Source organism: Centruroides vittatus, unplaced genomic scaffold, assembly GCF_030686945.1.
Source record: "Centruroides vittatus isolate TY-2023 unplaced genomic scaffold, ASM3068694v2 contig_1049, whole genome shotgun sequence".
Lineage (NCBI taxonomy): Eukaryota > Metazoa > Arthropoda > Arachnida > Scorpiones > Buthidae > Centruroides > Centruroides vittatus.
Genome location: NW_027120677.1, coordinates 123,561 through 138,405, shown reverse-complemented (window position 1 = coordinate 138,405; position 14,845 = coordinate 123,561). Strand labels below are relative to the sequence as shown.

The window sequence follows — 14,845 nt, the reverse complement described above, 5'->3', positions numbered from 1 at the left end:
TCTTAAAGTATATAGAATGTTATTGAGTAATTTAACCAAATATTTTCTGGTATAATGTTAGACTTATTGTTGAGTCTAAAAATTATACAAGTTATATGTGTTTGGATAGCACTAAGTCAATCAGAGAAGGGGAAATTGAATTGTTGGAATAGAAAATTGGAAAATAAATGCAATCTTGATAGTTTATAAAATATATCAAGTATTTCGATTACTTATAGATTTTTGTCTTTACTCTTATAAAACGTCTTTAACTAAAAATATAATATTTTTGAATTTTATTTATATTTTATCATTTATATATTTCTTTTCTTTGCAGTTATATATTTCTTTTCTCAAAATAGCCCTTTATATTTGAAATTACTGTTTTATTATATTTCAACACTTTCTTAAATTTTATGAATATATAAAAACAATGGCAAAGTATTTGCGCAATTCATTAAAATAGTCTTTTATGAATAAAATATATTATCAAAGATTGTATTTATTTATCAATAGTAGCAAACATTGGTTATATTGGTTATTGACAGAATGTGATATCCAATTTCTAAACTTCTAATCCCTATCTATTCCAATCCCTAAACTTCTTACTTTGTTTATATATTGTTTTCAGATTATGTATTTATGTATATTATGGCTATTAAATATAAACATAATTTATTATATTTAATAGCCATAATATACATAAATACATAATCTGGCAAATTGTTTAACTTTAATAAAAAATCAGGTTAATAGTTTATACTTGTATATAATGTATTAATACAGTCTATAAGCTCAAATGGAATAGTTAGTTTAGAATGTGCAATTCAAACATTCATTAAATTATAAAGGTCTGGTGATGAAATGAGAATGTTAGCCATTCATTTAATAAAAAAAAGATATTTTCTGGCTTCTTGAAAACTTGAGTGTTTGTTTAGCTAAAGCGTCACCAAATTACGACCCGCAGATCAGTTCTGGCCCACGAGGTCAGTTTTATCTTGCCCGCCACTGCACTGTGACACAAATGAGGTAAAATATAATTATTTATATGGAAATATCATAGATTGTAGATAAACTTACTATGTAGAAAAAATTAAAATAAGTGTAAGTAAAAATGCCAAAATAGGCTCAATCTGATCTTTGCATTTCACAGTAATATAATTTTTAGAAAAATCAGTGAAATAAAATTTGGCGACTTTTTGCAACTTTGGATATCGGAGCGCTTTTTTGTGTACGTACCTGCAATGGAGTTTCTAAGAAAAGAGATTATGAGCACGCTGCAGAGATTGCGTTTGCATATTGGTAAATAAATATGTTGGTTTTCTTTATTTTTTGTGTATTCAGTGTACTGTATTGAACAAAATGGTTATGCAGCCCACTCTTGTCATTCTTTCAGTTATCTGGCCTGCTGTGAAAAAGTGTGGTGAACCTTGGTTTAGCTAATCGCTTTAAATTTTGATTTTTTAAAAATTTTTTGAACTTTTAATTGGTGTTTTGGTATTTTCAAATTGATGAAGAACAATTGGAAGTTGTTGCCCATAACCTTAAAAAATTGCAAAACTAGAAATAATATTATAAAATAAAATTATAATGCAGTTAAGGACTCAAAAATATAGCCTATTATAAATTAATAAGTATCTATTTAGAAAGATACATGACAATAAGTAATTTTACATCACTGTATTAGTATAAATAACTATTCATTTGCATCATTAATGCTATCATGTAATAATATGTTAATAAATAGCCAAACAATCATAATATGATAATGATAATATATTTTATGTTAGTCTTATTTTGCATACATAATTTGGCAATGGTTACGACAAATTTCTCGAGAATTTTAAAGAAATTAAGTATAAAATAAGCAACTTTAGCTAAACATCTATAAATCAACTTTATAAGCAGGCATTGAACTATGGAAAGTGCACATTAAGTTTGAAAATATATGGTACATTTTCCATCTTGAATGTTTTATTCTCTTACAATATTGTTTTTAACAGCATTGTTTCTGTAGTTGCAACTGAATACATGATGTGTAATTTTAACTAAAAACAAACATTTTGATTAAGTAAATCTAAATATTAGAATCATGACACTATTTTTTAAAGTAATGTGTTATATCTATTGTTAATGTATTGATCTCAGCTATAATCAATAGCTAATTTTAATTGACATATCTTTATATAGTATATTGTTGAATAAGTAAGAAATTCATCATAGTTTAAGAATTTCTCTCTTGTTATCATCAGATATTAAAATAAAAAAAGCTTCAAACCAAAATCTTTGTAATCCACGAGAAGTTATTGTATAGAAGAAATGTTTCCAACCATTGTAAATGGTCATCATCAGGTTCTAGAACTGTGACTATCCCTCACTTAATGACAGAATTTTAAGTAAAGAATTAAATCCTTACCGAAAATTCTGTTGCAAAGTGTAAAGTTGTTAAATGAATAAGCAAATTCCATTAATTTCAATTGGAAAAATTATAATGCATTCCATCTCAATTGAAGTTATTCAAACATATTTCATAGACAAAAAATATATCAATTAAGACATTGCAAGTAAGTGTTTTCATTTGTAATAAACAATAATTTGGAAGGAAATAAATACAAGAAGATATAGATAGTATAAAGAAAGGTTTATTTTGTACTCGTTAAAAGATGTAATGACATGCTGGGTAGTGGTTGATGATAAAGTAGAACAAAGGAGTTATTCTCTAGAAAGTTATGTAGAGACAAGTAATCCACCTTCTAATTCCATGTCTAAATCAGATGTACTCTATGATAATTTTTTCCTTAATACTTTCACACTAAAAATTTCTAATATGAAAGGCTTTGAGATATTTAGATATTTCCAGTTCTACAGATAACTCTGGGTTAAAGAAATTCAATCTATGGTGAAGCAAAGTGCCATCTTATGTTCATAAATCATCATAATTTTTTTACACTTTTTGTGGATACTAAAGAGCCTATAATCAGTCCTACTGTGGGCCTAGCTAAACCCACAATGGGACAGTTGATAGTGAGGGATAGGACCCAAAATATTCAGAGCAGACTACTCCAAAGATTCTTGTGCTTTTTTGACCTGCCAAATTTGTTTGTGGGTTTCCAAATTAATAGCCTATGTTAACCCAGTTTTTTTCAACCTTTTTCATTGAGTGGCACCCCTGATTGAAGAATAAAAAATCGTGGCACCCTTGACTGGCGGCAGATCTAGAATCTGAATAAGGGGGACTAATGGGTGGGTCAGATGAATTTTTTGGAAAATGAATATTATGCACAACGCTGGGGTGGGGTCTGGGGAGGGGACCCCTACACGGGAAAAAAAAATTTTAAAAATTGAAAGTTTGAAGTAGCATTTTAATGCAAAAATAGTGTTTCTACGTGTTCAAAATCAAAATTTAAGTCCATTGAATTTTGTCGAAATACTGACAACGAGTTATCTTGAACTACACTTAAGTAAATTTCCAAGAAAATGGCTAAAGGTCCTAAACTTTGCGACACCCCAATCGTGGCACCGTGGCACCCTAAGATGCCGCGGCACCCCGGTTGAAAAACACTGCGTTAACCACTTGGCCATCCAGCTGTCTGTACATCATCTTGAAGGGTACACAAGCATATGTGATAGCATTTTTTAAACCATAATTAGGAATAAAATTATGGACAGTGCTTTCTTGTCTGTATTGTTCATAATTTATCTTAGAAGTGTCTAAAGTTTTCTTTGCCTGTTCTTCTTCATCATCAGAGAACCTATGTTTGTATTTGAGTTCACTTAATGTGTACTCTTTATCATGGGATTTCAAAAATTTATCAGTATAATCTGCATCACCTCTTTAGAACCCAGCCTTGCAAGAACCAAAATCTTTGCTTTTGCATTCATTAAATTCTGTAATGTCTGTGACTATAAATCAGCAAAAGTCATATTACTTTTGCTGGTTTAAAGGTTACGTTTTGAACTTTTGTGTTTTTTCATGTACTTACTTGGCTTGCTGTTCCCATTTAAAATACTTGTTTTAAAGAAGGTGTATATATATGCTTCATTTATACTGTATCTTCCAAATTTATGTTTAAATGTAAATTAAAAATAATATAAGTCTATTACTTTTTATTTTTAGATGATAAATCAGTTTTGTTAGGATTATTTAACTTTAAAATATATCAGATTTAATTAATGTTTGTATTTGTTATTAATAAGAGTATTTAACATTAGTTTTGTTTTTTTAGATAATTTATTAAAAGCTATTCAGTGTTTGCTAATTTATATAATGTTTGAATGCTAAGAATTATATCTTTTGGTAGGCTATGGTTTCTTTTTCATACAAATAATGTTTAAGTAGTTTATAAATATTTATAAATTATTTTTGTTACAGAGTTAAGAGAAAATGACAAATATAGAAAATGAGGACTGTATGTGGAGGATTAGTATTTACTTCAGATTTTGAATCTGGCAATTTAGCAAGAGTTGAATTAGTTTCACGTAACGGAAAGAATTATGGAACCACTAATGCCGAAAACACTACAGAAGACACTTGTAAACTCAACAATTTGTGTCCCTTCCAATCCGTCGGTGATGCATTTTGTATCCGAGGAAATATTGCATCGTCGTGTACTCAAACAAAACCCGAATATGACAATGGCAGGCCTAAAAAACCTGGTCAACCAATGGAATTTAATATTTGGCTCCATGCAGATTGTGCAGGAACTCCTTATGAAAATACTAATAGGTAGAAATATAAAAATTTCTATATTTAATTACAAAATCTGTTTTAAATTTTTGAATTATAAATGGATAACTTTTTATTTAAGTTAACTAGAATATATTTATTTATTCTAAAATGAAGGAATGATCCAGACAAACAAATAATCAATATTTTTAAAATTGATAAAATTTTGTGTGCTATTTATACACTGAATCAATATTTTCAAAAGGAAAAAAAAAAACAGAAATATTTTTTTATGCCCAATAAACAAATGTATTGAGAAAAAAAATTTTAAATATATTTCACTGTGTAGACGCAATGGCAATGTCTTTATGCAATTTTAATCCTTTTTTTACTTAAAATTTGTGTTAAAATCTTGTGATTCTCTGATTAACTTTTCCATTGACAATTTAATAGATAAGGTATTTTAAAAGAAACTGTAGTTATAAATCAGAATGGTTTAAGTACTGTATCATTTTGCCTGCCATAAGAATGGTTGAGTTTTGTATCTTAGATGCTGTCAGTTATCTTCTTATGCATTCTCCTCTATTTCTTGAGCCCATTTAATCTCTTGCAATATGAATGAGTGAGATGATTTCAGGAAATTAAAGCTAACTGAACAATACCACGTATTACTATTTTCTAATAATGAAGACAATTCTTTATCAGTGAGCCATATATTCATTGTCCATATATCTCCATGCATGGGCATCAGCAGAAAATTTTCCAGGGGGAAAAGCTTGGAGACAAATAATTATATCAATTAATTTTTATTTAATTTTTAGGGTTTTTTTCACAAGTAGATTATAGAATACTGCATTGCACCAATACAAAACAGGCAGGCAAAGCTTCCCGTGGTTGAGGGTGTAAGATTACATATCTCAATTGCTTTTATGATTACATTTTGTGGAATTTTTTACTTGATTCCAGAGGGGTAAGTGCCCTGTTTGCACCTCTCTCTGAATGTCCATGTCTCTGTGGACATTCTATTTTTGTCTAAAAAATCGATTTGTTTGTACAAATATATGTAATGTCAAGTTGTTTTGTTCGAAGCTACTTATTTATATTTGTAATGTAATAAGTTTAATATTAACAATTGTAATAACAACATAAATAATTATTACAACACGATATCTACCAAGTTCTAAATTTATACTAAGAGACTATTTTTGTCCCCAACTGAAGTGTAGCAATAGCTTGTGAACTCATGTTAGATCATTAGGGGCTAAATTAAAGTGACTTGTCACTGCATAAGCAGTGAATTCTCACCTTTGTTCTAAAACTTCTTATCTTTCATAATAAATGTGCAAGGTATATGTTAATGTATTATACATTAGCATAGGGTTTTTATGCAAGATATAGTATAATACATTAATATATATAGGTCAATTTTTTAATGAAAATGGAAAAGGAAGATTGGTATTCAAAAAAAATTTTGCAAGAGCTTTGCCATATTTTGAATGTTGGGTAGCATGTGCTCATTTGTTTACATTTTTACAATACAGCCTCATGTTAAGTCAATTTCCCATTGACTTAACATGAGCATGACCTTTGACCCTCAAAATTTAGCTTCCCTTATGACATGCCTTTTTTTTTTAATTCCATTAATGTACAGAATTTTGTCAAATTGGCCACATCATACTTTGCAAAACTTGTTTCAGTGATTTGTCAGTTTGAGTCGCTACCAAGGAAGCTTGCTTACTTCACATGTTGTACTTCGAAAAGTTTTTGGCAGAAATTATTTTATTTAATATGTCTCCAGAGTGCACTTTGTGAGAAATTTTTGCATGCTGTAATAATTTACATATATCCTCATGATAAGATCTTTTTGGAATGCTGCTTAGTTCCAACTGCACAGCCTCCCAGATTTCTGAAATTGACTAAAATTGTCTTTCATTTAAAGCAAATTTTAATTTAGGGAACAGAAGCTCCAACTGACCACTTCCTGATCCCCAAATTAAAATTTACTTCAGTCAATTTTTAAAATTTGAGAAGCTGTGTGGAGGAAACTAAATAATATTCTAAAAAGATCCTTTAATGAGGCCATACATAAATTACTAGAGCAAGCAAAAATTTGTATTATAGAGGAATGTATTTTGGAAACTGATTCTAAATTGACTTATTTCATAAATTCAGATCTGAACTTAATATAGACACTTTGTAAGTGTGTAATTTTCTGATATTTATCAGAATCATTGGATAAAATATTAAATTTGTACAATAATTGTTGCAATCAAGCCCGAAAGTATAGTGCCATTTGGTGGCTTACCTAAGATTTCCTACAAAAAGCAGACATTGTATTAGATAAGAAAAATGGAAACTTGTTCTTTGAGGAGGATCCTTCAAATAAATATTGTTTTGTTGAGAAGGAAACCCTGATCCTGGTATGTGTTCAATGGGGTCATCCAAAACCCCTCTGGGTTACACCCAAATGAAGGTGAACATATGTCCAGCAAACAGAGAGAGCAATTTGGTGCATTAACACTCTAATATGAAAAGGTTTTTCAAGAAGGAAAGGAAACAACACCATATGTTGAACATTATATTAATACGGGTAATTCAGCTCCAGTCGCTGTTTCTCTTATCTCCAGCAAGGAAAGAAATACTTAAAAAGGAAGTTGAAAAATTGTTGAAGAAAGGGTTTATAGAAGAGAGTGAATCTCCCTATGCAGCTCCAGTTGTACTAGTTCCAAAATCTAATGGGGATGTACTGTACATCTTTGTATCAATTTTTGTAAACTCAATGCTGTCACAGTGCCAGATAGTTATCCATTACCAAGAATAGATGATCTGTTGAGTGACAGCACATCTGCGGCTTACATATCAACTCTGGACCTGAGTTCCAGGTACCATCAAGTTAGTGTGCACCCTCTCTGAAAGAGATAAGACAGCTTTTGTGTGCCACCTTAGAACTTTCCGGTACCTTCGTATGCCATTTGGATTGAGAAATGCCCCCTCAACCTTTCAGCAGTAAATGATAAATTTTGCTATGGTCTGCCAAATGTAAAAACATTAGTGTGCTTACATGATATCATCATATTGTCATCTACATTCGAACAGCATCTCATTGATTTGAAGGTCTTTGAGAGATTATTAAAATTTAATCTGCATGCCAATCGTGTTAAATGTAACTTTGCCTGTCCACATGCGAAATACCTTGGTCATTGGGTCATAAGTAAAGGAATTGAAGTAGATCCTGGTAAGGTTAGCTCCATTTTGAATATTTCCCCACCAAAAATTGTTAAGCAGTTGCAATCATTTCTACAAACATGGTATTGCAGATTTGTTCTTCATTTTGCAGACATGTCAAGACTGTTAAGTAATCTAACTAAGAAGAATGCTCACCGGAAGTGAGGTGCAGAAGAGGAAGCTGCTTTTAATAAATTCAAACACTGCTTAATAACATCCCCTATATTAAAACAACCTGATAAGATCCTTTCTTTTGTCATTCATACAGATGCTAGTAGTTATGCCCTTGGAACAGCACTTCTATAGGGACATGGTGCAGCAGAACATCTTGTTGAATATTCAAGTAGATTACTGTCCTCTGCAGAACACAATTACTTCACAACAGAGCGAGAAGCCCTTGCAGTTATTTGGGTATTAAATAAGTTCCATGGTTATATTGAGGGCAGCGAAACAATCATTGCTTCTGATCATCAACCCCGTGGTTAATGAGCTTCACATCGCTGTCCAGAAGACTTGCTAGATGGTCATTTCAACTTCAGTCTTTTAACATCAAGATACAGTAAGTTCCAGGAAAGTCTAATGTTATAACTGATAATGTTATCTTTACTGGCCAACCTGTCGTGAAGGTATTAAGGATTCACGTGAACTATGTGCAGTTTTAGTCGACTTTCCAATGAATAGTCCAAGCAAAATATGTAACAAACAATTAAAAGATCAGGATCTCCAGAAAATAATACAGTCCTTTGAAGATCCAAATAAAGATAAAGTTGATTTTTCAAGATGTACAGAGCAAGGTTTCCATATGAATAAAGGAATATTACATAGATACTCTCCTGATTCAGAATTTGAGAAAGCCCAGCTGGTTGTTCCCATGCATGTACTGTACATGAGAGGGAATACCATGACTCTTCCATAGCTGCACATTTTGGAGCTGAAGGCACATATCAGCAAATTGTGAAACATTATTACTGGACAGGGATGTGTAAGCAGATTACTGAGTATGTAAAAATCTGTCTTGAGTGTAATAGATACAAAGCATCAAATGAAAAACCAGCAGGCTTATTGCAAACACCAATCTACTCTCAGCATTTTGAAACACTCTCAATTGACCTTTTTGGTCCCTTTCCAGAAAGGAAGACTGGGAAGAAATGGATATTCATTTTTGAAGATTGTACAACCAAATGTGTTGAATTGTTTTCCCTAGTTAAAGCAACAGCCAAAGAGTTAACTCCAATTTTACTAAATGAAGTATTTCTGCACTATGGTTTACCTTCATGAATAATCAGCAATAATGGTCTGCAGTTTGTTAGTGGTGTGATGCAACAGCTATATTATCTGCTAAAAATAAAGCAAAGCTTACTACCTGTTTATCATCCACAGACCAATCCAGTGGAAATAAAGAATTCTCGACTTAAAACCATGTCTTGCTAACCTGGTTGGGAATGATCATGGTTCTTGGGATGAGCATTTACCAACAATTCGTTTTGCTATGAATATAGCTAAATGTGAAACCACTGGTTAAACTGCTGCATTTTTACAATTTGGTTGAGAAATGCATACCATCAATGATGTGGCATATGATCTTTGATCAATAGTTTATAATGATAATTTTAAACTGGAAATTACATTTCAAAATATCCTCAGTTTCATTAGAAGAAATTAGAGAGCAAGACCAATTGGAAATTAAGCAAGACCAATGCAAGGTGTACACTAAGACTTCAGAAACAAGCCCTTCATTTCTGGCCTGGAGACCAAATATTAGTTACTTCACATCCTGTAAGCAATGCCAATCAACAAAAGTGTTCTAAATTTATGCCTCTCTATGATGGACCCTATATTATATTATCACAAAGATTAGCAATGTCATATGAAGTATCCAGTCTGGAAAAGCATACCATCTTTGTGGGTGTATATCATACTGCAGCCTTGGTTAAGAGCAAGACGTGCCAGTTGTGCCATTAAGAAAATGGGGAAGACCAAGGACAGCTGCTGGTTCCATATCAGGGACAATTTTGGAACCAGAGGGGGAGATTGTAATGGATCTCTTGGGATTTTTACATGGTGTGATGCTAGTATGGTTGGCACAGTAGTCAAAGTGGAATGTTAGACCTGTAAAATCTCTGGGTTAGGGAGATTGGTAACATACTTAAAAGTATTTTGAATGTGTTGTAAGTTTCAGACAAAGTGTTGTTATAGTTGGAATTTTTTCTTATATACAGTAGAGAGTCGTTAATCCGAATCAGTTGGGGACTGGGGTTGTTCGGATTAGTGATTTGTTCGGATAACCGATTATGTACGAAAAAATATATTAACCTGTCCTGATGTTCAAATTTTTCTCCGTTGCGTGTCGCTTCGTGTTGAATTTTCGTCGATTTTAAGCCTAACGAAAATTTTTATAATAATAATCGAGGCTATTGTATCATTAAAAATTATTTCTTTATTTTGTACAAACAAAATAAATATATTGAAGAATATAAAAACATGAAAATTATACTTTAGAAGTAAATCTAGTATCAAAAACGTTTGATTCAGCACGACACAGTCCGACTGAAAATCGTTCGGATAACCGGCGATTCGGATTACCGGGGTTTGGATGAACAACTCTCTACTGTATATCAAAACTTGTATATTTTTCTAAATGATTTTCAACATGTTTAATTTTTTTTTAATATATGTTATCTTAGGACTTGGTTTCACTTTGGGATTCAAGGAGGTTACCCAGAAACTTTGATTAAAATAAATATTGTAAATATGAATCGTCAAATTAAATTATTTGGTTATGGTATGACACCAGTTTATAGAATTGTACCAGGTAAAGAGAGATGGAATCGTATTCCTAGGAAACCAATAATTCAGGTACATTTTTTTATTTATATTTATAGTTTTCAGTTCTGTTTAAAAGATGTTATTTTTTGATATATTTTTATTATATACAAGGTATGTCTGAAAAGTAAGTGTACTGATTTAAAAAAGAAATTTATTAGACTTATTTGAAATTACAAATTATCCTCTTTAAAGTATGACCCCTGGAAGACAAACAGTGGGACCTGTATTTTTTCTCAAAATATGTCCTAATTTCCTACTTTTCCTTCTTAATATTCATTTTGATATAAATATAATTACTTTTTTAAGCTGTTTTAATACCCTATTATAAGAGAAGAAAAATTTTACATATTTACAACACACAATTCTGTTATTTTTTATTAAAATAATTATAATCCATAGAAATATATTTAAGAATTACTTGACAAAATTTTTGCTGATTATACCTGAAAACCACTTTAAAAAAAAAAGGAAATTGTTTATTCAAATTTCTTATTTACATTTTTATTTGGATCACACACTTTTGGATGTCCGCATAGGACATCCAAAAGTGAGGATAAGTCTTTTTGAAATCAAAGATGAAAAGACTATCAAAATGATAATCTTTCATCTTTGATTTCAATTTGGGGTATGGATAAAAGTCACATGGAGTCAAATCTAGGTCATAAAGAGGTTGTGAGAGTTCTGGAACTTTCTTGACCAAAAACTATCAAACTGACAGTGGAGTACAAGCAGGCACATTGCCATGGTGCCACAACCACTCATCTGCAATATCCTTATGAACCACTATTCCTGTTTCAAAAGTCATTGCCGGACATCCTGATAGAAAACTTTATTTGCCATCTCATCTGTTCTGGAGGTAAAAATTCTTTACAGAAACTTCCTTAAATGTCAAAAACAATTATCATTGTTTTCACTTTTGATTCGATCATTATTGTTTTCTTTAAACAAGGAGATTGTGTAATGTGCCATTTCTCACTTTGTCATTTGACCTGAGGATTATACTCAAGCCCTCATGCTATGTCTTGTCACTGTCTTGACTTTCTTTAAGAAATTTGTCAGTTTCGTGCTCTTCCAGCATATCTTGGCAAACTGACTCTGCTTCCTTTCTTCAGATAGGTTCCTTTGCATAATTTTCATATAAATTCTTCACAATATAAATAAACGTCACTAAGCCCGATGAGTATATAATCAAATACCAACGATTGCCTTAAAAATTGGGCTTTAAATTGGCTAATTAAATGATTGATATAAAGTAATTTGTTACTAGAGGTAGACGTTAGGCACCATCTCTTATCTAAGTTAATAATTATAATTTAAGTAAATATTAAATAAATTTAGAACCTTCTGGAATAAAAGAACTGACCTAGGGCGGGGCTTAAACCCACAACCTCTGCTTGCCGTGCGGTGCACTTGTCAGTTACGCCACCCGGACCCCAAGCAAGTTTTCACTTCCAAAAGTATATTAATGTAGATATAACCTTATTTGGTTAAGTACAGTACTGGCTGGGAACGACTCCTACGTCCACGGCCTAAGAACAACTCCTTGCAAAATTTCTGTTAAAGTTCTAGGAACTGTATTTTTATCCAAGCTCATCTGCTGTCATCCTGATGAGCATTCAACAGTTTTTGCCATCTCAATATCAGAGCCTACATTTGCATTATTCATTGACATGGTTGGCCTTCAAGAATGAAGTTTCTCTTCAGCAGTTTTCCAATCTTTTCAAATTCTTTGTGCTGTATGGAAACCATGTTTCTCGATAGAGTTGCATCTCCATAAGCTTCAGTCAAACTTTTAAATGTCTTGGTAAGAGATTTATTGAGTGTAATAAGGTACAAAATTTGATGGCATGCCTTTTGATGTTTCTCTTCATTGAAAATGTTATGAGGTTCCTCACTCAACCATGTATAAACAATAATAGCTTCACATTGACTCAACCAATTATGTCAGGACATACTTTTCTAGTTACATAACACCAGCTACACAGGAATATGCAGCAACATCGTGTTACAGTTTACAAAGTTGAACGTAGAAAGTTTTGTGCACTTTGGGACATACTTCATATAAAATTTTTTTATTTTTCCTACTGAATTAACTTCTTGTCCAGTTATAAAAGCTGAAATATATTTTTCTCAAAAACATAAATATTTTATTACAAAGACTGATGCACATTGCTGTAATATCTGTACATATATATATATATATATATATATATATATAGCACTATAATATTACAAAGGTTCTGCACACTACTTGTAGTGCATTATCAGCGCAGTGTGCAAGGCTTCATTTCTTCAATGCTGCATTGAGTTTGCTATATAGTATTATATTATAGTGGCTGTTGTGCACCAGTATTAATTTTATCAATAACCAAATTCACTATTTGTGAAAAGTAACATCTTAAGCTTAAATAAATAAAGAATTATTAATTTTAAATGATATTTATATAAAAAGTATCATACGGTTATATGCTAAAAATTGGAAATTTTTATTTATTCTAATAAATATTTGATATCAGTATTATTTATTAAATACATTTCTTGTATGTTGTTGTTCTAGGGAGTTGAAGACAATAATTTTATTTTAACATTTTGTCATAAACTACCGTCAGACTCAAATGCAACAATATATTTTGCCTTTACGTTTCCATTTACTTATTCAGAATGTCAAGATATGTTAAATACAATAGATAAGAATTATCTATCTGGTGCCTATAAAACTGAAAAGTAAGAACTATTCTATCAATATTATATAACTGATCTAATTAAATTGGATATATATTTTAATGTTGAATTAAATGTTTTTTTAATGTAATATTTTATATTTAATATAATTATGTAACAGAAAAATCTATAATTTAACTTTTTGAATTTGAAAACTTTTGCATAGGATCTGTGATGGAACCAGGAGAATGATAAATGACTTCAAAATAATTAATTGAAAAAATAAATCAGAAAATATAAGTTTATCATTTTTACATTAACATTACAAAATTAAATATCATCATTCCAATGTTAATCCGTCTCTGTAATCCAAACGAACACTTTTGGTAGACGTATCTCACAGCAATTTCTGGTTAGCAAAACTATTTTTTATTTACAATTGAACTACATATGCATTTCGGGTTGGTATAATGTACTCCAACCCCTCCTCAGTGTTTTCACTATTTTATAAATTACAAATTTATGCATAAAATAGGAGATGGGAGAGCAAACCTTCCTCATCCCCAACATGAACAAATAAAATATTTTCCATAGGTATATAACAAATGCTGTTATTGATACTTTTGGTCTTTCTTTGCCTTTCGACTCTGTCGAAATCGGAATTAAAAAGTGTATTTCACTTGTAGTTCTCGGAATTTTTTTAAAAGAAAAATTTCTTAGAATTTATTAATTTTAATGTTATATTAACCGATCTCATTGGTTTTATTATTTATTTATTTTCTAATATTTAATTTATAGCCGAAGAGTTTGGCATATCATTTGGCATGTTTATTATATAACGGGCTAGGGTTGTCGATTTTATATGTATGTCATATGTCTGAACACAAGTTTAGAAAAATGTGTGATCACAAGTGACACTAAGATGCTAGCAGAACAAGTGCTAAACACAGACTGATGGAGCATGTGCAAAATCTGGGACTTTCCCTCTCCTTGTCACTCGTTATGTGAAACATCGCTTGTAAAGCGAGTCATTTTTTTTACAATTTGTTTTACTCATTATGTGAATTAATCATTATGCGAGGTGCTCGTGAAGTGAAGTTTCACTATACATAAACAAAAACAGAATTAGAAACAATTATCATTATATCCAAAAATTTTTGTTGTATGAGAATTGTATGAAAAAAAAATTCATATCCAAATAAAAACATCTGAGATGTAAAAAATTGTGACAATTTAGATGACAGTCAAATTTTTTTTTGTGGGAATTTTCTTTGATAAAGGTAAGCTCAGCACTTCAAAGAAAAATGTAGAAAACATAATAAAAATGAATAAATCTAGTAAAAACTAATAAATAACCAGGGGGACCGGATGGCCGAGCGGTCAACATGGCAGCCTACCCCGCTGGGGGACCCGGGATCAAATTCAGATGGGTCAAATAATCCCCAGGAATTTTTTGGGGGGCGTTCCATTCGGATATGTCAGGTCCCG

At 31.1% G+C, this 14,845-nt stretch overlaps 1 protein-coding gene across 3 annotated transcripts in view; it reads left to right on the top strand.

The window, feature by feature from the left end:
* Positions 1–14,845, top strand: part of LOC136970554 (cytosolic carboxypeptidase-like protein 5) — a 58,217-nt gene that overhangs the window by 17,771 nt on the left and 25,601 nt on the right. For all 3 annotated transcript variants that reach the window (XM_067265018.1, XM_067265003.1, XM_067265011.1), the window contains exons 2-4: positions 4,352–4,705; positions 10,555–10,726; positions 13,254–13,420. In XM_067265018.1, coding sequence (XP_067121119.1) covers positions 4,380–4,705; positions 10,555–10,726; positions 13,254–13,420 — 665 coding nt within the window. In that variant the 5' untranslated portion in view covers positions 4,352–4,379. The remainder of the gene's footprint in view (positions 1–4,351; positions 4,706–10,554; positions 10,727–13,253; positions 13,421–14,845) is intronic.